This window comes from Anser anser (genome assembly GCF_964211835.1).
Source record: "Anser anser genome assembly, chromosome: 1".
NCBI classification, from domain to species: Eukaryota; Metazoa; Chordata; class Aves; order Anseriformes; family Anatidae; genus Anser; species Anser anser.
In genome coordinates, this window is record NC_139720.1 from 101,964,666 (window position 1) to 101,989,298 (window position 24,633).

Consider the following 24,633-nt stretch of genomic DNA (forward strand, 5'->3'; position numbering starts at 1 on the left):
CAGTAAAGAGCTCCATCTCTCTTCTAGGCAATCCAGACAAACAAGCAGATGACAAGGAATTATTCTGTCAGTAACACCTCGTGCAGGACATGAGTCCCAGTAATAAAAAGCTGACAGGACCATAGTGAGGGAGGACTGGCCAGGCCCTAGAGGTCCCTCCCCATCAGCATCTCTAGGACTGTGTCCTTCTTTACATAGCAGGTCCACATGTAGCCACAGAGCCTCTTATAAATTTGTCTTGTGGAGGTAACGGAGTCCTTTGATTTCTCAATAGTAGAAGTGATACGGGAGACTTTGGGCCTGGACTTGTTGAGGGAGAGGAAAGATCTTTCATGTAATTAATTGTTTTATTAATCTTTGAAACACAATATCCTCTTTCTGCTCAGGCACAGAAATAAAACCCTTTGCACATGGAAACAGACCTTTGCATGTGGTCTGTTCAAGCAAAGCCTTCTGCAAGCTCCTTAGCCAGAAATCTAAACCATTACTGACAAGATTAATGTCTTATTTAAAGCACTGCAGAGATGATATTGATGCATTGGTAGGTAACAAGGAAGCAATCTCGATCAGATAGTCATGAGTAATCATAGCCAGGTCTGGTACACTGGAATATCAGGACAGGACAAAACAAGCATATTTGACACCAAGTTTGCACCAAGGCATCGTTTTACTTCACATCAGATTTTTAATCTCGGGTGTTTGCTGTTCCCTTGTGCCCATCACCATCACTGTTGAAAGCATTAAGTTCAACACCAGATGATCTTGAACCCTCTTTTCAGTGGTGCCCAGTGTCAGGAGAAGAGCAATGGGCACACACTGGAACACAGGAGGTTCTCTCTGAATATTATTAAGCACTTCTTTACCGTGCAGTTGAAGCACTGGCACAGGTTGCCCAGAGATGTTGTGGAGTCTCCCTCCCTGGAGATCTTCAGAAGCTACCTGGACGTGGTCCTGGGCAACCTGCCCTGGGTGTCCCTGCTTGAGCAGGTGGGGTGGACCAGATGGCCTCCAGAGGCCCCTTCCATGGAGCAGGACTCCAGTTCCAAGTTCAGGTGATCACATTATGTTAAACAACCTACCAACATGCGCTTGGTACACGAGCAGTGTGCCTTGTCCTCCAGGAAAAACGAAACACCAGCATTCCTGTCCCCAGTTTGCATGAGACTGCCAACTGTGGTTGCATTGTAGCCTGAGCTCATGCACCTCAACATCCTCCCACACTGTCACTGAAACTTCACCTAGCTAAGTGAGCGTTAAACTACCCTTCATCTCTCTCCTTTCTGGGACTTGGAAGAAAGTGCCACCCGTTCCTCTGTAGATGCTGGAGGGGAGCAATCTTGCTGTTATCGGTCTGTAACTACCGCTCCCTGAAAAGGTGCATCCATATATCTGTGGTGAGAAACATTCTGCGAGGACCTGGTCTGATTTTCAGCCTGTATAAGCAAGTTATCTTTTAGGAATACTTTTCTTCTCTGCTGCCGACTTGAGATCTCTGAACTGACCTAGCCAGCATTTTAACCAAGCCCTAAGCTCTTCAGCAACACCACCTTTCACCTGGAAACAGCCAACTGCCACTTACCCTGGCTTGTTCTGCTATAGCGTGTCTTGCTACCCAGCGTACACCTGACCTGATTTAGGACTGACAGCACTCCTACTTTGAAGGGGAAGCTGAACCAGATGACCTCCAGGGGGTCCCTTCCAATCAGCGTTTCCAATGCCATTATATATACACACACACAGTTACTCTCTCATAAAATTTCATCCCCAATAATCTAAGTGAATACCACCAAGATACTCTACGATCGAGCTTGAAGTACTGTCCTTCAGCACGCAAGCCTTACACGACCAGCTGAACACACAGTAACAGGCCGTTTACCGCACTGCTATGGAGCGTATAGTGAGGTAAATAATATTTACTTAATACTTACTAGTAACTAAGTAATTAAGAGTGCTTAATTAAAGCTATTGCTGAGCAGTGGCAACTGTTTTACCTGTGGCGACACTTTTACTTGTTAGATTTGTAACGGGTGATGAAAGCCTTGCTGGTCCAGGGTGACAGCTACGGCTAGAACAGTTTCTACACACCCTGCGTGTGGCAAAACGCACACAAGAGATGAGTCCCAGGGATGAGAGATTACTGAAAACATTTGCTCACTGCAAATGGGTGTACTTTGCTAGACAGTCTTATCAACGACGCTTGCCCAGCTAACCTAGGAACGATGCCCACCATTAAGACAATTAGAGCTGGAGAAGATAAACCAGTCATTTGTGTGCACGATCAATTTTTTATTAATAAACGTGCTTAAAGAGGCTGGCAAAAGTCTTACCTCTTGCAGTGCTGCATGGCTCCAGCTTCTTGAAATTGAGATTTGACTTTACTTGCTATTACCAATCACTCCAAGAGGCAATTTCACCAGTTCCACTTAGAGGGTGGTTGTGTTTCATTGACAGTTACTCCAACAAATCTGCGGGTTACCCAGTTCTTTAAAGGAGTTCATGATTACTTTAACACAACCCTTACAATCGTAAACTTGTAGGTGAGATGAACTTTTGGATGCTTATTCCAGTGATTATAACAGTGCTACAGGCAACTATTAAAAGCAACCTTTTCAAAAAATCTTATCAGGTCATTTTGACAGACTTTTTTGGTTGTTGGTTGTTTTTTGTTTTGCTACTTCTAGTCAAAACAATTTTATTTTATTGACCTGGAATTCTTGCTTGTTTTAAAGAGAAGCAATTTGCTTATTTGGTATGTATTTTGCATCTAGACTGGTATCAGCTGCTGTTAGCTGACCTGTAGCAATCCTCTTGATGTCCTTAAAGCCCAGCACAGCACTGTCTCTTCTCTGTCATTTGAGGCTTTCCCTAGCATTCCAGAAACTGACAGAGAACAGACCACAGGTGCCTTCAGGCGGTTTTCACAGGGCTACAAATGGCATTTACTGAAGATTACTGATCAAAATTGTTCACCCCAGTGGATGCTATTTAAAATCCTCCTTACTGTTTGCCTGGGAAGTACATCATCCTAATATGACACCAGCACCAACACAGAATAAATATTTACAGAACACTTCCCCCTCCTCTCATTACAAACAATTCTGCTATCTGCAGTTGGCAATGGACACGTGCCATGTTCAATTATACCAGAAACAAAAGACATTCTAAAAAAAGCTGCTTATGTTTCTAGCCTCTTCACTTACAGGCTTTGTTTCCAATGGCTTCATTTTTGTACTTTGTAATTTCTAGCTTCTATTGATTCTATTATTTCCCCCCTTTGGTTATTAAATATCGCACAGTTACTGTCTTCATTCCTTCTCTTCCAACATTAGTTCTTAATGCCCTTTCATTTTTAATCTGTCACTGTAAGACTTTTAAAAAGTCTTGGTTTTCATTCACATTTTTGTTTAAATTTCCTCTTCCTGTAAGTTTGCTTTTGAGCATCCCCTCACCTGCAGGGAACGTTCCCCGAATGCTACACACCACTGGACAGAATTTCCTTTCACCCAGCAGAGGCAGGTCACAATGGCAGGACGAATGGGTCCTGTTTCCCCACCTAGCACTCCTCTCAGTTTTCTGAACCTGGCCTAGGTGTTTCTCACGTGTTTTGTGTTAAGAGTAGATGGGATGTTCCACCTATTTGCGTCCCTGTAAACAACCAAAAAGCCTAGCAGGAGCTACGAACTGTAAAATAACAGGGATTGTTCTCTTCCCAAAGAATACAATGGTAACCTTCTGCCCAGGCTTTAGCCTGAAAACAGGTGTATTCTGGTCTACCTCCTCCCTCAGTGACCTGTACTGACTGCAGAAGACCTGACTTGCGTTTCACAAACTAGAGCTACCCTGAACAGAACTGCGTCTGCACGGTAAGCAGTACCTAAGCAACAGGTCACCCTGTTTCCTGGGTTGGCATGCAATAACCCCCTGCCCACTCACTGCATTCACTTTACACCATATGCATTTACAAAGTACTTATTATCCCTAATCAGCAGTGGCTTTGTAAGAAAGCCACCACTTCAAACACCTCTCTAACCCGCACTTCCTAGAGATCTTGCTGCTAATGTTGGCCATCACAATCCAGTGATTACTGATCCAGTGATGGCCAACATCCCATCAAAAGCAAACCATTTAAAATAGTTTTTGCATCCTTTGTCACCCCTGCACTTTGCCAAAAGCCAGTTTTCAACTTCAAACCATGCCCTTCTTTTGTTCTGTTAGTTTAGCACTCATTTGCTATCTGGATGAACCCCAGCTCAATAAATTAATTCTCCTTCTGCCACAGCCTTCTCACACAGATACATGGTGGCATAGCATCTCCTGTTGACTGTGTCAGATATACAGCCAACATCTTCCAGCAGTTTCCTCTTCTATATTTAAGGAGGGAAGCTCCAGGATCGTGACTGTGGCAGCAGTACACCAACCACATGAGCCAGTCTGGGTAAGAATTTACCACGATATTTTTCTGTGCAAGACAGGAACCCAAGCACCCCTTCTCAAAGCAAAAGGAAAGAACAACCCAGTGCTAACTCACTTGAACAGGAGGCTTGACATCAGCTTCTGAGCTGATGGCTCCGATAGGATCCCCATACAATTACGTGGTGATAGTGTCACTCTCCACCTACACAGCTCTCTGAGTTGTTTTAACAATGAACCCCTAAAAGAGTTTCTGCCTTGTGACCACAAGAACAAAAATGATCCACCAATCCTCATAAAAGTTACTTATTTGAGGAAAGCATTTGTTTCATGTGAAAAGCTTAAATCCTCCTGAATAGCAGAGAAAAGGCAGGAAGAAAAACTCATCAATCTCCAGACCAAGCTAATGGAATACACAAAGGTCAGCTTCAGTATGGATCATCTCCTCACAGTTACCTGCAGACACTAGAGAGAGACAATTCTCCAGTAACTGTTCTGGAGCCTAATACTATTTTACTAACAGCATGTGGAGTTTCTGGCAACAAGGTGATCTGAAGTGTAGGTGACTCACTGGGGAGCAAGTTAACAGGTATCTCAAAAACGTGTCCGTGTTCTTGTACACACACGTTTTGTCTTGATGGTTTACTCTCTCAGCTGTACTGCCCTACAGTCATAGTGAGGGTTGGTCTTCTATAACCTCCATCACTCTTGTTTGAGAGAGGATAACTGACGAAAAAGTGATCCAACAAAAATGTGAACAAACATCCCGTTGCATGGGGGGACATGACTAAATGGGCAGATGTTTTTCACAGATGCTAGAAAGCTACGTAATTTTTTGCTAAGTATACTGGGTACGTTTTCAAACCTGACTTATGCAGCATGTCTAACTGTTCAGGATTATCACATGAAGAAAGCTGTGCCACTGTGAAAAAGCAGAGCTGAGAGAAAAAAAAATAACTGACGAGACCCATTGTTTACTTTGGAGGTGACAGCAAGGCAAACAGAGTATTTGTTCCAATGAACTTTATTTAATTCGGTATTATACAAGTGGGATTTGGATCCCAAAACTTCTCATCATGAACATAATGGAGAAGCTCCACTGCACAAAACGGAGGGAGAATTTTGGAGCCAGAGGACAGGCTAGATCAAATTGTTTCTTGCCATGCAGCCAGAAATTCTTCCTCCTTCATACAGCGTGCTTCAAAGGCCAGCAGGTTTACCCCAAGAGTAAAGGAGACAAAGCCAGCTCTAACCACTCCTCCTTCCTCCTCAACCCAACAAAAGAGGCAGCTCAATGCCATACAGAGTAGTGGAATGATTAAAGATAAGGAGTACATTAGGTTTTCAGTCTCTCAACCAACCCACTAGATTAAGCAGTGGCCTGGTTACTCCCTCTCTCCTGAAAAAGATCCAGGAAAATCGAAGACCTAAAATACTGAAGACTTACCTCCTTTCCTTCCCCCATCCCATAGCCTTGTTCTCTAAGCAGAGAGTAGGCAATGAACTCTGAGGAGGCTGAAGGAAAGCCAAGGAAAATCAGGGGCTACCTGAATCCCTGGGAATCTGGTGGCTACCCTGGTGCCCTCATTCATTCCCTTTGAGGTTCAGACACCTGTTTGGAATAGTACACAGAGAGGGCCTCCCTTAGGGATTTGGAAGCAACCAGGGATACAGAACACAGAGGAACTGCCGTGAGGGTACACACCATTCCAGGGATGGCCGAAACCACAAACAGGGCAAGACTCCCCCCAGCCAAGGCCCCAAGGGCTGGGGGAGTTGGGACGAGGCCCTGGCAGGGGGAAGAGAGCTCCTGCAGCAGTGCTAAGGGCTCATGGGATTTTATTTCTTCTTCCTCTCCTGGGAACAGCGAGGGCAGAACCTGGTAGAAAGGGAAGTAAAAAGCCAGCATTTATGACTTGATACACATATATAAATATATACAAAGATACAGTCTCAAAAGTTCTTTTCCAAGGTTCCAACCAAAGCCTTAATTCAATTTTTCTTTCTGAAGAGGACTTCTAAGTGCGTATATACAATATCCTCCCTCTTGCCACCCAGGACCTCCCCTTTCCAGACAGCAATGGGCCCTCCAGGATGTTTGTTTTTAGCACTCACTCACCATTTTCCTCTTGGTTTTGTCGTCAGACCCACACAGGCAAAATGAAACCATTCAATGGAACACTGTTGGGGTGGAGAGCAGTCAGTTAAAGAGCAGTTTTCTTTTGAAATCATTGATTCTGGACTGCTGAAGTTTCCCAACATTTGATCACAAACTCCTACATCCCTAGCAGCGATGTTAACGGGATCAGTCAGAAAACGGAGACTCACACCCAACCTATACAACGTTATTAAGCAGAATTCCCCTCCGTGCTTGCTAAGGGGCCGAAAAGCAGCCCGTCATTTCAGGAGAAAACCTGGAGAAAGTTGCACTTAACAGGCCACATCACTGCTCTTCCAAACTATCTGAAATAAGACCTCCTACTGTCACTGCTTGCTACATCAGCCCCCCCCAAGCAGGACAAGACATTCTGTAGGAGACTTTCCTCCCCCATCTCCATCATGCACAGGCTCTTACATCTGGGTTGTCGCAGCCAATCATCTCCCCATAGGAGACCTGGTGGCAGAGGCAGTAAGTAGGCTCATTGGGGTCCACAGGCATATCCAATACATCCGAAGGGTGCACATTTCCAAAAGTGACTGAAGGCATCCCGTATTCTGTGCTACTGCAGGAGAAAGGAATAAAGCAGGTCAGCAAATTAACTAGCATCGGTTCCCTTCATGTCGCCCATGATAATGCCCTTATTTGCCAGAGACAGCCACACCTCCTTTTTAAGCACACACACCCACCTCCACCGATGTGACCTGCGTTCCCCTTCACGCCACACTCCCCTGAAACAAATAAAAGGCCTCTTTCCTGTTTCTTCCCAAAAAGAGACAGAAGACACACAGCCTGGCCTGGGTGAGGATCAGATCCTTCACAGGGAAGTCTGGCTAGGTCTCCCTTGGTCTGATTTGTAGTGCTGCTCCTCATTTCCCCAAATTTCTTAAATGCTTACGTGCGGACAAGCTTCAGTTTCTTTTGGGCAGTCTTTGGTGCCTCCTCATCAGAATTCTTCCCTTTAGAGCGAGCACGGGCAGCTTTCTTCTCTTTTTGGGCTCGGCCCTCTGGTAACAAGAGAAAAAGTTGTTGCATCTACCATGCCGTCAAAACAGACGCCTGACAGTAACAACCTCTCCAGCACTAAAATGCACTCCTGCTGTGGAGTGTATATCGGCTTTGGGCCACGCACCCCATCTTAGTTTTATCTAGTGGCCTTGAATATGCTCACAGAAAAGAGCCCAGGACACCATCTTTTTACCTGTCCTTCAGATTCCAGCGTAACAGTCTTTGATCTGTACCACTCCAGTGCCTGCCTTCATCCCCACCACTTCCACAGTCACTTGGCTGCCTCCTGTATCAATCTGCAGCCCAGTGGTGGTACTCACTCTTCTTGCCCTTGCTGGAAGAGCTGTCATAGTCACTCGATTCTATCTGCTTCTCCTTCAGGTCTGCTTCAAAGCGAGCAAGGTCTGTGTCCAGCCGCCGGATGTGCTTATCAACCTGCAAAGATGACATTGACCAGGAATTACCACAGAAAAGAGCCCAGGAGAACAAAGAGGAGAGAGGACAGGGCTCGTGCCCAGAGCAGAGAAGCAAGAGCGTGCAGGGCCTGAAAAAGAGATCAGGGCCTTCCAGGACTGGGGGTTTCAGTATAGCCTTTCATACAATAACCACTAGACACTTCCCTTCATACCATCTCGTAGGTCTGCATTGCCAGCTGAACCTTGTCATCCCCAAACTCCTTGCACTTCCCATAGGCCTCCTGGATTTGCTTGAGAAGCCCCAGTTTTTCCTCTGACGACAAAGTCCGTGCATTGCTGATATACTCCGTGGCCAACTTATCGATCTCCGACTTGAGGTCTGAAACAGGTTTACCATTAATACATAAATACACTTACATACACGCCAGTGGAACGGGTTGCCCAGGGAGGTGGTGGAGTCACCATCCCCGGGGGTGTTTAAGGAAAGGTTGGAGCTGGCGCTTAGGGACATGGTTTAGTGGGTGACGGTGGTGGTAGGGGGATGGTTGGACCAGACGATTTTGGAGGTCTTTTCCAACCTAGAATCATTCTATGGAATGATTCTGTTAGGAAAGACCATCAAGTATAAAGGTAGGAAAGAATAGATTAGAAAAGGATAAGAGCAGCTGCAGGTTTCCTTCCCTGCCCTGAGAACCCTGTGATACAGGCAAGGTGAAGGAAAGCTGGCCAGGCCGCATGCTTTCTGTCTCATCACAGAAACCTTCTCCAATGCTCACCTTCTGTTCTCTGATCCAGATCTCGCATGAGCTGGAAGTTTCTCTGCAATTCAAAAGGCAGGTTCTCAATACCTGCAGGGAAAGGAGAATACATGGAGAAGTCAGGTTCCTGTCTGCCGTATCAACGCAGGAACAAAGCTAACTCAACTCATAACAACACGTACACCAGCCCAGTGACTCCCAGCATGCTTTCCTGGTTCACATTAGCATGCCTCTGTTTGCTGTCAACCGTAAAGGAGACAGACTATAAATACTTCACATATTTAATCCAGGAGCACAGTTCTATAGGATCATATTAGTTAACGGAAGGCTGCCACTCAGAAAGGCCTAAATTAAAAGAGCAGAAAAACAAAACCTGTAGCGCAGTCATTCTAATACAACGTATCCACCAAGAACTTTCTTCGGTATTAACAAAGGAACCAAACCAAAACAGCACAACAGCTGGTAAACAATGCCACTTCGTTATTCCTACACAAAGACGTCAAAACTAGAGTTGATCAAATGTTAATTCACTGAGAAGTGAATCAATTTTAGAGCACGCATTTTAAAGACAGAGGTAGGAGACACTTTGCAGAGCCAAAAAACAACCCTGAGGTGGGACAGGAAGCAGTGCCACAGCAGTCTTAACCCCCCCCGTCCCTTGTTCTGCCTCCTATACCATAACCTGCAAGGATGCTATACATCACGAATAACAAATGTTTCTACAACTCTGAACGAGCAACGTGAAGCTGAGAGTCAATTAATTTTCAATGCACAATGCTACTCACCCCCTAGCCATCACCAGATGCTCAACTGACAAAGCTGATAAAAACAATTCTTATTTTCCACGGCTGTCTAATCAAACTGAGGTCTACTAACACTGCATTAACCTGAAGTCCAAGCCTGATTGTTGTCACCTTTATACCTGACAGAAAAAAAAAAATCTCTTGCAGGTATAAATAAAAGGGGGGATATGGGGAGGAAGAGCTCTTTAGAAACACAACACAAGCATGCCTGCTTCCCGAACCCTCTCTGCAGCACACGCAGAATGTAAATGAAGGATTCTCTACACATAATCAAAACTGTCTAATACAATGGCCCCAGCAGTGGTCTCTGTTTTCACTGTCATATGCTTCTACACCAGAGACACTTCCTGAAAAACAAAGAGATACTTTTTTTTATTACTATTTTTTTTTTTACAAGTACAACACATAGGCCGCGAAATTTATTCCTACAAGAGGTAAAAGCAATTGTAGGCTTCACTGGGCTTAGAAGATATTTAAACTTATTTTTTCACACAAACAGAATACAGTAAGTTACATACGAAGTCCTTGTAGGTAATTAAGCTATTGCCTCAATAGGTTTTTGTTGCCATTTCTACTTTAAGTATCTGAGAAATTTTCAGGTAGTAGGTGTCCTTAAGCACACAGATACATGATCACGCAGCACATACACATCACCGCGCTGTGTCCAAGGTTAACAGTGCAAAATCAAGTTCTGAAAAAAAAATAGGAAGCAGCAAAACTAAGGTTGTCTGAATATTCCTAAATTTGATACTTCCTTTTGGCCTAGTATGACAGACTTTACACAAGGCTTGAGCAGCCCACAGCTGATATTACAACCCTACAGCTCAAAACACATCTCAAAAAAAAAAAAGTCAGTGACACAATACTGAAAAACATTGTTGCTTACAAAGGGAACTTAATGGCAGGGATGAAATTCAGCTCAGGTATCTTAATATCATTCCTTTTTCTTCTTGTAATCCCCATCCTCATTGACTCCAAACCTTTCAATTTGTGCAGAAATGAAACACGTTTCATGCAGCAGCACACTACTTTTCATTCCTCTCCTCTAGGAGAGGTGCCCTCTAGAAGAAATCAGTATTTGTTCTTGCATTGCACGCAGTATGCCAAATATGCACCGAGTTTATTAATCCTGGACCATCACGACTTCTGAATTCTTGACTTGGCAGTTTTTAGAAAAGATCTATGTAATTTCCTTCTTCTCCCCTAAAAAAAGAAAGTTGCTAAAAGCACACATTCCATCACATGCATAGTTTTCCCTCGGCAGGGCTACAAACCGTTAGGTTCAGAGAACACCTGGGCTAGCACAAAAACCAGCAGGATGCTATTCTTTGGGCAGAACAACCCTAAATGAGGTTATGGCTAAGTTTCACAGCGATGTGCTAACAGCAGGAAAAATTCGGACAGGAATTTGCTTCCGTTACAGAACCTGAAAGGGACTCTGCTCTGCCTTTTTTTTTTTTTTTTTTTTAAAACAGATGTCCCTGTGAAAATCTGTCCCCAGCTGTCACTAACGCCATCACGTGCCCTCACGTGCCCTCACCTGGAAAGCTTCTGTTCTACCTTTACCTCTATATACTATACAAAAAGCCTAACATGATAAAGCTGCAGCTAAATGAGTTTTAACCCAGCAATAAACTATTTCTGTGGTAGTTAGCTTACCTAAGTATGGGGGAGCTTTCTGATCTCTGCAGCTTAAACCAAAAGCTCCTCTCGACCCTTATAAAGCAGAGCCCTTCATCACACAGAATTTATCGCAGTGGTCCAAACGCTTGCTGAAATTGTTTGGCCTACATGATGCTGTCCATAGTCCCATTAAAAAAAATAAAATCTAAAATTTAAATTTCCATTTCCTCTTTCTTACTAAACCAACACCTTTCCCCTCTGTCTTTCCAAAAAGATTTGATATTTCTGTAATTGCTTCCTCCTGCATTTCTCCTTTTCCCTTTGCAATCCATTTATGCTTTCTTCTCACAGTAAGATGTGCCCAAGCTCTTCTTGACTAAATGCTGTATTTTACAATACCCAAACAGTTCTCAGATTCTGAAACAGATCACAGGAAAAAGAAATTGTCTGTCTGAGAAAGCATAGTCAGGACACCCTGACAGACATGTCCGATTGCTAGAGAGCAGGCCAGTGAGGTGCAGTCACCCTGTCACAGGCAACAATTTGACAGAAAAATCAGGAAAAGCAAAGGCCTCTCAGCACACAAAAGGCAGAGCAGCAAGAGAGGAAGACAAGGATGGGGAAGATGTGCAGGGAAGGAAGTGCTAGCAGGACCAGCGGTTTGGCTCAGAGCACGGACTGTCACTAATGCTACCGTGCTCGTTTGCACAGATCACACAGAGCAACATGCTGCCCCGCTGTGCCCAATTCGTTCCTGCCACAGCAGGATCATCCTGTACTTCAGCTCGTCTGAGTTTTTGCCTCCCCCCCCTTTTTTTTAAGCTTGTTTTCATTCCTTAACACACGTCAAAAGCCTTCTTTCCTTTCCCTGATTCTTATCCTTTCACTATCCTTCTTCCATCTCTCTTACTCTCCTCTTTCCTTGTCATTCCTTCTGCCATTCCCATTCTCCTTATCACATACAGGCATCCAAAACCGCGCTGCCTTTTCTCTTAAGAACCACGCAGACCCTCAGCGCTCACCCTCCAAGAACCAGAACCTATCACCATTCTCCTTCCCTCCAATTTTTTTCAAACAACCAAATGTAGGGTGTCAGCGTAGGCGACATATTTAAACTCCAGCTCCTGAACTCAGATGTTAATTCACACACACAGAGCAAGCCCGTGAGCCTGTGCAACGGCACAGCCTGGTAAGTCTCATTATGCTGCATTCTCTCATTGTACGTCTTTTAGCAGAGCCCAGTGATGGGCTTGTATTGTGACTGTCCAAATTCCTGAAGAGATCCATGGCACCAAGCGCTACACAAATACATGGTGACTTTCCCAAGGCATCTATTCAACTCCCACGTCCGGACGTATGATTACATTTATTAAAAAAATGTCGAAATACATTTTGAGACACAATCACGGTTGCTTTATTAAACAATACAGATTTCAACAAACAGTTTAGACACCACATTGCTGAAGGTAATTAAGAAATCCTGCTTGTGACAGACTTGCACAACGGCAGGATAACTTCCCTGCCCTCCGGAATGTAAGAGTGGCTGGGATCTCACTGGGGAAGCACGCAGGACTTTTTGGTACGCTGCGATTTAAGAATTTTGTAGCATTTTAAGTATAGTGCGGGTCAACTGTCTTATGGCAATCTTCAACTTCCTTGCTTCCTCATTAAGGGGAACGATGTCTTATATAACCCTCCATCCTTCCTTTTAGGCAACGTAACCCTTTTAATGTGCTGCTACTATTCTGTGTTCTCAGTTAATGATCTTCCTACACATTCCATTGAAATCTGAGCATAATGATACACCTTTCTTCCTATTCACGTCGAGCTCAGCACTACAGCAGCACATGCAGCCTGACCTGCAACCTGTTACCCTCACCACCACCCCTGTAAGGACTAGTCCTACCCACATTTTCACAAACTCAGGCGCACAGTAGAGCGAATTGCCCAAGGCCACCCAGGAATTCTGCGGCGCTGCTATCCCAAGCTCTGGGCCAGTGCACTGCACGCCAGTCCACCGGGGTGCGCCTACACCAAGCACTGCCCAAAGAAACAGACGTCAGTCAGCAACAACAGTCAGTGCAATAGCCACAGAAAGCTAACACTCCCCAGAAGACAGCATACCCTTTCCTGGGGGGGGAAAGAGGGTTCTTTTTCTCTCCCTTTTTTTTTTTAATTTAAATTATATTAGTTCAATACTACAGCATCCACAACCAGGATAGTAGGCTATGTTGTTACTTTCACACCAGGGAACTTTATCGCTATGTTAAAGATCAACCTTGACATCAGCAGTTTGGAGGATATGGAAGACTGGCATGTCAAACGAGACTTGCAACACTCCAGGCGTTTCCAGTCGGTCACAGATCTCCAAGGGCAGGGACCACCACCAAAGGGATCAGAGGCCTTTTTGCCAGAACAGTCACATCAGATGTGCGAAGAAATAGAGAGAAAATGTCTTGTAAAACCCTTTTTACGCTTTGTCTTGTAAAACCCTTTTCTATCAACTCTGATGAAGGCACCAGTCAACGACCAAATCTGTTCTAAATGAACTGGCCATTAACAACAATAAACGTATTAGCTTAGTGTGGGTTGTGCCAGTAGCTTTCACACAGAAACAAATGATACCTATGAATCACCAAATCCTCTCCCTTTCATGAGATCTTCTGTAATTTTCCATACGTGTGTGCTGCGTTACAGATACAGCTAATCCAAAGCCTCATGAAGGTGAAAAGCATCTTCCAGTCCACGACACTAAAACAATGTTCAACATGGAAAGAATGTATTAAGAGATTGCAAACCTGAAGTATGATGCAGGAAACTTGATAGGCAGGAACAGGAGAGTGTGGCCACACGCTACACTGGGGAGGAGATGAGAGACATTCTCATGCTGCTGGGGAGTACGTTGCTACTATTGCTCTGTGCTTACATGGGAATATGTTTTCTGGTATTGAACAGTCCTGAACTGCTGCATCTCCATGTACCAGCAGGATAGCAGGAACAAAGGAAACTTGACGCCTCCCTAGTCAGGATTTAAAAAAAAGAAAGCCCCCCCAATGACTACACAATTAACTCAGTGTTAATTTACCGAGGACTCCTTAGCTCAGTGTGTAGTCTCCACCATCCTGTTCAGTGAGGCAGGTATGTCCTAGCGTCTGCTCCTGGAGCAGGTCCTGACTGGTGGCCTCCAAGACAATGTAATGAATACCAAGCAGCCGTCTGAGCAGACAGGCCAGCGACGCTCTTCTGCTTCTCAAACTCAACACGGTTATTAGCTCTCTGCTGATGACTCTCCCAAGTGTTTAGATCTAATTTAGACTAAATGTTGGCAGAATCTAGATGCACAGAGGTATGGGGTGGGGAAAGCTGGAAACATTTTTTATTGCTTTGTTACCATTCCTTACCCACACTTTATACTGACATTCGTTCAATAACAGACCAGCTTAACTATAGCTTTAAATGGAAATTTGAATTTCCTTCCAGTCCGGTGCACACTTCCCAACTGGAATGATAAAAGTTTCACATCCAGCAAGACAGATAAAGCAACAGCCTCATCAGTCTAGGCAGGAAAATATGTGGTGGACAAGGCTGGCTGGAACGAACAGGGAAGGTGACACTTGATCTTCTCATTTCTCTAATGAGAAAGCACACCCACAGACACGACCCTTGCGTTCACCTCAGCTATCCGTGCAACTGGTTGGACATATCCTCAGAAGCAGAGCACAGGAAGGTGAGCAGTGAGGTCAGTTCACGGTGAATGGGCCAGCTGAGGAGAGGTACACTCCTCGGTTCTGTTGCTATAAAAGATTTGGGTGGTGTCACTATACTTTATTTTCATATCCTCTAAATAGATAAACAGGGATGCACCAACATCAGAAAGTGTGGTTGAACAGCAGCTCCCTCTGCTATAAAGATAACCCCCACAATCATGACACTTTCACGGATGAGCAAAGACTCACAGAAGGCTATTTGGGATTGTTCTCTAAATGTACAGACTTCAGTGATGCCTGGTACAAAGAAGCTCTACAATCCTCTTGAAACATCTAACCGTGAAGGAAACACAGTGTTTGCATCTCATCTTCCAGAAGATCTGTATTAGTCACCTTTCCTTTCTCCCACTCAAAGCCTCCACTACAGTATTTCTAAGCCTGTGAGAGTGCAAATACTGAGCCAAACACAGTAACTCCAGTCTGAGCAAACACAAACTCCTCTAAAGAGCTCTCATGCACATGCAACCACAAAATACCATGTTTTTCTTTCATCTCATTCTTCCTCCATCCCTTTCTACATCTCTAATTCATTTGCATCCATAGTTTCCCCCCTCCTAAAGTTGCACTGCTTTCTTGGCGTGAAGGAAAGCACTTCATTATCTTGCTTTCTCCCCTCAGAAGCAGACATAAAATTGTTTTGAGACCAGAAGGAGGACAATATTTGAAGAGATGGAAAACTTTTTATGCTTAACTTCAGTTGCTAAGGAGAACTGAGGAAAAAGCCATACAAATAAACAAGCAAGAAGAACAGAAGTGGAACAAGAAACACTCCTCCTCTTCCCCTTCCCCGAATTCTTTGGCTCAGTATTGTCATTGGAGGGACAGCCTCAGTATGATGAAGGAAGGAAGGGGATCAGAGTAGACAAGACACGGAGTTTCTCTGTGAGGAGGTTCAGCACTGAAGGAACATGCATATTTTTTTGCTGCAAGAACACCTGCTAGGAGCATAAGACATTTCAGACAAATGTACTTCGCAATTAACAGCTTAGAGCAAAGGCGTGTCTAATCCTAGGTCTAAAATCAGTTTTAAATTACAGAAGAAAAAAAGCTACTAAAATACCAGAACTAAGAAACCGCCAGACACCTTTTACTGAGAGATCTGTTGTTAACTTGGCTACTCCACAAAAATTTCCCAGGTAAAACAAAACAACACAACAACAATAAAACACCAACCTTTAGGAGTCCAAAACAGAGGACTCAAGAAGTTACAAACCGAAATACCTAAGGCCATATGCACAGCTCTGTCAAACCTTTCGTGCATTTTAACATACGGTTTTTAGTTACCTAACGACATGAGATTTTCACACACAGTGTTTCTCACATGCCGTGACTCAAAGTTTTATTTTATCCTCTTTGCTCAATAGAGTCACACATACGCTACCCAAAATCCAATCTAAAAACTGACTCAATAATCAGCTTTTCAAGGTGCTTGTTATTTTGACACAAGAATGTTTTTTCCCAACACAGTGGAATAGTCCACTTCCCTCACCAGTAAAATGAATAACTGAGGTGAAGAGATTAAGGGCAGCTCGTTGCAAACGCACCTCTTGAAATGTCAATGCTACAAATCCTCACTATTCAGAATTATCTGTTCAAAGCACGCTTTACTTGCAACTATGAGCATTCTGCCCATCTGCCACCCTGACTACAAATTCTCGCTCATTTTAAGGGCAGCACAATCTGTTTGGAGAGAACCTGTAAAAAGCGTGTCCTACAAGGAAACATAAACATCAATCAAACTCACTTTGTCAGGGTGGTATTCAAAATGACACCACCTCTTTTCTTCCTACAATCTTCACTTAATTCATTATACACCTTCCTTTCTTCAAGCATTTGAAGAGGTCCTACAAGCAAACTGCCCTCTTTCATCACACACTCCTCATTCATCCCCCGAACAGATCCAGCCAGTAAACGATATGAAAGAGAAATGCTGTGGGAGGGAAAAAAAAAAAAAATCAACTGAAAGCCACATCTACATTAGATGCGAAAAGAACACTAAAAAGAATTTCAACGCAACAAGCAGAAGCAAATATTAGACATTTTGAAGAGAGCTGACCAAAAGTTCTGGACTATTTATTTGCATCAGTTTACAGGACATTTTGGAACATTACTCAACTTTTAAAGAGTGAACTTAAAAAAAAAAATATATATTGAAATAATCATCAAGAAAAAAAAAGGAAGGAGTGAGGGGGAGAACAATCAGGCAGGCATGAAACCAGAAAAAGAAATGGAACAGCTGATCTGGGATCACCTCAAAGAATTCAACAAGGGTGACAATACAGGTTAAGTGGGTGACACCCCCCTACTCCAACTTTCCTGATAAACTTTTTTCCTTTTTTAAAGAATATACGTATCATTAGCGAAAATATTTTTCAATGATTGAACTACAACTTGCATCAAATACTTGATGTGGTATCAGAAAGGCTTTTCAGCGCATTACAGAGAACTACCAGCATCACTCACGAAAATCACACATGAAGCAGTTTTTGGTCCACCAAAAAAAAAAAAAGTCACTTGTAAGTGAGATACCGACTGGAAGAACAAAAATGAAAGGAACAGACCACTAGGACAGCAAGATACAGCCTGACTGCAAACAGGTATGTTCCATCCAGCCTTATTTAGGCTAATACATTTAGAAATGATCAATATGAGTGATGGATAAAGGATGCCAGACCATATCTCTAAGGAACAGAAAGACTTGAATATCACGGTAGATAATTACCTGAACGTGAGCTTACAGCTAAAACACAATGGCCAATGTGGATAAGGGTTTACTCAACAGAAGAACGATAACCTGACTTCTTTAGTTAGTACTGTAACGAAGACTGGTAATAAAGGACCGTACGCATTCAGAGAGTCAGAATTTCAAGTAGGATGTCAAAAGATTAGAGCAGGCTTGGAGAAGAACAATATGGCTAATTAGAAAATTGAAAAATATGTTATCACAAGCAATTCATTTTTTTTTTTCTAAGGTACCAGAAGGAAAGTTAAGATTTAATTAATTAGAATCTACACAAGGAAGAAACTTTTAATAAGGGGACACTTCAACACAGCAGGTAAAAGGCATAGGTGCAATGACTAAGTATTGGAATTGTGAAAACTAGCTACAGACAAGTCATCAAACTGTGACAGGAAAGCCTATCAGCAAACTAACTCACCGAAGGCTGAGATGGAGTCTCTTCAACTCTACATATTAACATCCATATAAACTGCCTTTCTAAAATAAACTCTAATTTGAGCACAGCAACCGTCCTGCAGTTAGCCAATGAAGGGAAATAACGTTGTATCTGATAATACGGGATACCAGATTAAAATCAAAAAAGGCAAAGCCACTGTAGCGAATGCTGTTTTGCTCTTCCCAACAGTTTCATAGCCAGATATTTTAAGTACTTTTAGATTGTGAACTTAAAAAAGTAAAGCGACACACCTTAAAAAAATGACACCACCACCATATTAACACCCACCTTCAGCAGGATGAGAATCTCTAACTCAGTTGCAGGACCACACATCTCAGCTGAGACAAAATATAAAACCTTGTAATTTTCTCTGTAAGTATGCACTAGAGGGGAGCAGAGGAGTTTCCATGGAGTTCATGGATTTTAGCTAACAGTAACACTGACATCCAGAAGCTGGACATCCAGAACTGGAGCACTCTCTAGCCACCAAGATAACCTACAGATTCTTTTATCTCTGCCTTAATGTCTACCCTATCTCTCTACACTCAGCGCTGCTTCTTCCTCATCTCCATCTACTGGTTTCAAATCCCAGTCTTTCGCTCCTTTATCTTTGCAGCCTTCTCAATATACACTTGTGCTCTACCTAGTAAGGAAACACTGCATTCCCCCCATGCACTAACTCCCTGTCCACCTTGTACATTCGCCTCCTGTCTAGCCCCCATCCTTCAGGTATCTTTTCGTCCTCATCCAACTTTTCTACCTGCCTTTTGCACCCTCTTCACAGACCCTAGATCAATATTCTTGCCTGCACGCTCCCAGTGTCTTTTCAGCTTTCGTGGCACAGCATCACTTACTACAGTTCCTGAACTTTTTAAATTATTTTAACCTTTCTTAATAGGTTTCCCTTCCTAACGACACAGGCCAGGCCAGGCCGAGAGCAGCCGGGCGAGGCTGCCGGCCCTGGGGCTCGCCAGCCCGCCACAGATACCATCCCCGATACGCGGTGTGTGGGTGCGGGCAGGCCGGCGCCGGCCCCGGCCCCGGCCCCGGCCCTCCTCCTCCTCCTCGTCCTCCTCCTCGCCCCGCCGCGGCGGCGCTTACTGTCCAGGTAGTGCTCCAGGTACATCCCCGCCGCCATCTTGCGCCCCGCACACACCGCCGCTTCCGGCAGCCGGCGAGCCCCCGCCGGAAGTGGCCCTTGCCCGGCTCGTGAAGCCGCTTCCGCCCTGAATCCGGGGCGCTTGCGCTTGGCGCCCGCCGCCATTTTGGGCCCTGAGGGGCGGCGCGTTGGGGCTAAATACCTGCGTCCTTCACCGCCGGGCTTCGGCTTCTGAAGGGTTACGGAGGTGTCCCCTGGCCTCAGATAATTTCCAGCAAGCTGGCTGGGCACTCCTGGTGGATAGTCTGGGTGGGGAGGTGCCGTTAGTCCATTATAGCACTATATGTTTCCATTCACCGTGTTATTTGCCAGCTGTGACAAACTGCTGCTATATTATAACCAGAGGTGGTCTTTGCGGTAAGGTGGTTGTGGTACAAACCCAAGGTACCTAACAAACCAATAAAGCCATGAAGCGAAGCTCAACATCTACCGTGCTCTTTTTTTCTCCATCTTGACAGAACTACTTTCATGCCCATACACCACACACGGCTTCTAGATTAGAGATACACACTTGATATAGACTTCAGGAATGCATCCCTAAACTGTTCTTTGCTAGTGGTTGTACACACAAGGAGATGTGCTAGGTCACAAATTTAATTATAAATAAATCGAGACAATTATCATCTTATCGTCCTTAGGACCTAAATTCAGGATTGCTGTTCAGGAGGTCAGGGTTAATTTTGCATCCATAATGCTTAGGAGACATCAAGTTTGTATTTGGTAAATGTTAAACTTCATCTGCATTTCTCCTGCCCACTCTATCACCTATGTTGCTTTTTTTTTTTCCCGACTCTCCCAATAGACTGTATAACAACAGTCATTGCTCAAGATACCTTGTTGCTAGGTACTGTCCATGAGGAAAACTGACCAGGCTTGTTTCTTTTTGTTCCTCCTAAAAGTTCTCCAAGGCACCATACCAGTATTTATAGGGACATTCTAGGATTAAGCCTTTTAGCAACCTACAACCCAACTCTGAGAAGCTGTGATGAGAAATGAACTGCAACTGTTTGAATTACTGACCATTTTGCTGATAACACTGTTTGGTTAATTCACTGAGCCTCTGTGTTCTGAAGATGCAAATAGTCCTGTTAAAATCACAGAATCATTAAGGTTGGAAAATACCTCCCAAATTATCTGGTCCAACCGTCCCCCTACCACCAATGTCACCCACCAAACCATGTCCCTAAGCACCACATCCAACCTCTCCTTAAACACCCCCAGGGACGGTGACTTCACCACCTCCCTGGGCAACCCATTCCAATGCCTGACTGCTCTTTCTGAGAAGAAATGTCTCTTCATTTCCAACCTGAACCTCCCCTGGCACAACTTGAGGCCATTCCCTCTAGTCCTGTCACTAATTATCTCTGAGAAGAGGCTGACCCCCAGCTCCCCACACCTACCTTTCAGTTGCAGAGAGCAATAAGGCCTCCCCTGAGCCTCCTCCAGACTAAACAACCCCAGCTCCCTTAGCCGCTCCTCACAGGACTTCACCAGCTTCATAGCCCTTCTCTGGACACACTCCAGGGCCTCGATGTCCTTGTACTGAGGGGCCCAAAACTGAACACAGCACTCGAGGTGCAGAGTACTCACTGAGTACCAGAGCTGAGTACAGGCAGACGATCACCTCCCTGGTCCTGCTGGCTACACTATTTCTGACACAAGCCAGGATGCCATTGGCCTTCTTGGCTATCTGGGCACACTGCCAGCTCATGTTTAGGCGAGCATTAACCAACACCCCCAGATCTTTTTCCTCTGCACAGCTTTCCAGACACTTGCCCCAAGCCTGTAGTGTTGCATGGGGTAATTAAAGTCATTAAAGTTACTCAATGTTTTTAATTATTCAAAAAACATTCTTGCTCTTCAGTTCTGTTGCAAAGGAGCTTGTTTCAGTTAAGCTAAACATTATTGTTAAACCTCACTTTGTTTTTAAAGTACTTAAAATTGTATAAATTGCCTTACACTCCTTAAATAAGGAGAAGGATGTGGCTGTTACTTAGAAAGTCTACTTCCTCTGCCCTGTCACAACACTAAACCAGGCACCCCCAAATACATTGTGTTTGGAGCTACTGTGCTGAATGGAGCTGATCTTAAGAAACAGGCATTCTTAGACATCACTGATTTAGTTAAGAGACTACCTGGGAATCTCAGTTTAGCCTCCAAGTCAAGGCTAGGGAGGTGTCAAAATACCGGACCAATGAAATGGAATGAAAAAACCCCTCTGGCTTTGTTGCAGCTGCAGACACAAAAGACGGGGAAAAGACATCCTTGCCTAAAACCTAAATGGTAAACCTTAGCAAAGCATACAAATGAATTTTAACCTTGTTAACTACCTCTATGAAGTTGGAAATCAGATAGGAGAGGGAGTTTTTTTATAACCCCGTGGCATTTTGGCCAGTAGAAACGTTTTCAAGAAAAGCTAGTTCCTGAGCTCTGAATCTAGAAGTTTGCTTTTTTCTTGCTTTAAAAAGCTGAGGCACTGAGGTTCATGTAGAAGTGTATCTCCCAGGGTTCCAGAAGCAACCTGATCCAGGTTACCACTTCAGGTATTTGAAGAGTTGAAGAGTCACCACTGCAGGTATTTGGTGAGAGGCATGATATTTTTAAATGCTTCTACAGGTGAAAGCTGTAGCACTGATGCAGGAAGAAGCTTCCTCAACTGGAATATGCTCCGGAGGCATGTGACTACATCTAGCCCCACCCAGCCTTGTATATTGATAATCATGTAACTACTGTAGTAACAAAGACACATCTGCTTAACTCCAAGGGTTATTTCCACCCCCACAGGAGTTTGCTACTTCAGTTACATCATATTGCTAGGAGATAAATACCTCCGGGTTTGATGCAGGACCTGACTGATCAGTGAGTGGAAAGCCTGTGCATCTCGCAGAGGGAAACTAAACAGCCTCCTGAAGTAGTCTGGACTAGGTTCTCAGACTTTATTGATCTACAGATGCCTGTGCATTTTCCCTTGGAAATGTGAACATCTGCATAAAATTTAAGCCTCCAGCTTTTCAGTTACCTTACAGACCTCTTTAAGTGTTCTCCAAGGACCACAAGGTAGTCAGTACTTGAGAGGGATTGTTACGCATACCGCAGCAGTAGGCCTACAACTCCAAAGTTTCTTGTTTAGTTCCCTTTTTGCTGTAGAGGCACACATTCAACTCTTCTCTCTTTTTTACATTCTCAGTTCAGAGGCCCCTGCTCTGCATTTCCTTCTCTTCAGAAAAGAGTAGATGTACCCACACTTCATTCTCACAAACATCAGTTGAACTGGAGCACCTGCCCCCAAGGTGGTAAATCAGCTTTACATACGGAAGAGGATGCCAAATGCCCCATGTTATAGCAGTGTGCGCGTTCCAAAAGCATATCCTAATTGAGCAGCAAAACTAGGCATAGACTCTAGTTCTTTGGCGTCATGATTTCTTTTCTTGCAGTTGTTTTTTTTTTTCCATTCATTACACAGACACTACATGAAATCGAAATGTTTGTTGGACCAAGTCACTACATCTCTCTAGTACTTCGGTGTCCTATACAGAAACAAGAAACCATGCACACAAATTTAATCTGTTGTACCTGGAATGACGATTGAACAGGTACCTATTGTGTAGTTAATGAAATGTACAGAGCGATTTCATTCTATGTTCTGAAACTGTACTAGTAAACTTGGGCATCTTTCAGGTACATCACCTGCAAAATATTAGAAGAAAATCCTAGACATGATATATAACCTTTAGTTGATACAAAGATGATAAAATAATAAAAATATAGAAGACAGGCAGGATCTCAATTATATTCTATATTATGAAGAAAGATGGAAGATGTAGACAAATCTGTGAAGTAATGAAAGATTACCAATTGTCCATGATATTCAGGAAGATGTTTAGTTCTACCCATCTACCCATAAAATATCCTAGAAGTTGCATAGCTAGAAGCTCACAATCAAGATTTAAAAGAATAATCTGGCAAGCAGATGAAAATAATGGACTTTCCTTTCAGAAGAACCTCGGAGTTTGAATGTGTTCCAGAAAACAAGTAAATACCTTCATTTAAAAATATTTGAAAAAGTAAGGGGGATTATCCAGGTTGCTATAAGCCAGTTAACCTAACACTGATTTGGCAAAATCAGAGTGTAATCAATTTGGGTTACACTCAGCTAAAAAAGGAAACATAATGTTATTTGATCTAATTTAATGAAAAAGATCTCATTAAAAGAATTGCATATTCTTTTATGGCCATATAAATTTGGTGGTTCAAAATAACTGTCTAGGAATAATGTAGCAAGACTTGCAATACTGCACAGCCTGGCCGTTCATAAGGGAAAATGAAAGGCAATAGGTAAATGCTACATGATGGAGCTAAGCCTTATCGTGAGATACCTAAACCAGCTTGACTTAATTCAGCTGTTTGGAAAGATGAATACAGTGGCTTGATCATGGTCTGTAACTCATTACAAAAGAAAAAGATTTGTGATAGCAGAAGACTTTAATGTACTGAACACAGGCATAACAAGACCCTATGAAGTTAAAAAAAAAAGTAAAATAGAACGGTAGTTTTAATGGCAGTGATAACCAACAAAAAAAATTTAATAAGGGACATGGTTGATTAAACATAAGTCTTTAAATTATGAAAAGTCTTAAATCTTTCTTGAAGATTTAACTGAATGGTAGAGCAGCAATACTATCATTAGTCACAGCTGAGGTTCAGTTACTGTTTTGTGGGTGACTTTTCTAAATGATTTCCAGCCTACATGATGTTTCCTTTTAAAGCAGTGATAATTTGCAAAATCCAGCTTAGAACTGACAATGGATTCAGAAAAGACAAGAAGAAAAAGTGCTACCGCCTTCCAGCAGAGACTCAAGATGCAGCCTAAGGCAGAACTCCAGAGTCAATGTAAGGTCTTCTTGGGTACAGACACACAGGAACAAATGGATTGGCATCACAAAGAAAATGCATAGTTAAAGAATTCAGGGAGCTGAAGAGAAAGTAAAGAGAATATTCCATTCTTGTGAGTGGAAGTTAAATAATTGAACTGTTGTCACCTTGAGTGTACAAAGCTGAAAAGCTGCAGACTGTGGAAATTGCAGCTTCATCTCAGTAGGGGATAATTTTGTGTGGATGTTATATTTTGCATCCTGCAGGTAGTAACCAGACTTTTAAAATCACCTGAAGTACTTTATATGTGTTAAATAGCCTCAGAAATTCGATGAGGAAGACCTGATACAAACTTGAGTAAGTGATAATGAGAATAAGGTATTTTCAATTATTTCTACACCACCAACAGGAGCCTGGGTAAACAAAGAAATAAGAATTTTTCGTTGATGAGTGGGAAAAAAATAAATCCTGGAATAAAGTGGC

At 43.4% G+C, this 24,633-nt stretch overlaps 1 protein-coding gene across 2 annotated transcripts; it reads right to left on the reverse strand.

Moving 5' to 3' along the window:
* Positions 1-5,418: 5,418 nt before the first annotated feature.
* Positions 5,419-19,362, reverse strand: ING4 (inhibitor of growth family member 4). Of its 2 annotated transcripts, XR_014572293.1 has the most exons (9): positions 19,221-19,362; positions 8,769-8,840; positions 8,205-8,371; positions 7,897-8,011; positions 7,467-7,575; positions 6,986-7,133; positions 6,530-6,591; positions 6,116-6,289; positions 5,419-6,022 (listed from the first exon to the last, which is right to left on the reverse strand). XR_014572293.1 is itself a non-coding variant. In XM_083798397.1 (8 exons), exons 1-8 carry the CDS (start codon positions 19,255-19,257, stop codon positions 6,250-6,252), a joined length of 750 nt encoding a protein of 249 aa, XP_083654523.1. In that variant the 5' UTR covers positions 19,258-19,361; the 3' UTR covers positions 5,419-6,249. The 2 variants fall into 2 exon arrangements, 1 of the variants encoding a protein (XP_083654523.1); XM_083798397.1 differs by having other exon boundaries at positions 5,419-6,289; positions 19,221-19,361.
* Positions 19,363-24,633: the final 5,271 nt, after the last annotated feature.

Coding starts and splice junctions, on each gene's coding strand:
- ING4 (XM_083798397.1), bottom strand. CDS start 19,257: ATGGCGGCGGGGATGTACCTGGAGCACTACCTGGACA. Junction 8,012..8,204: donor CAATGCAGACCTACGAGATG/GTATGAAGGGAA, acceptor TCATCTTTGCAG/GTTGATAAGCACATCCGGCG. Junction 6,290..6,529: donor ACAAAACCAAGAGGAAAATG/GTGAGTGAGTGC, acceptor CCTTTCTACCAG/GTTCTGCCCTCGCTGTTCCC.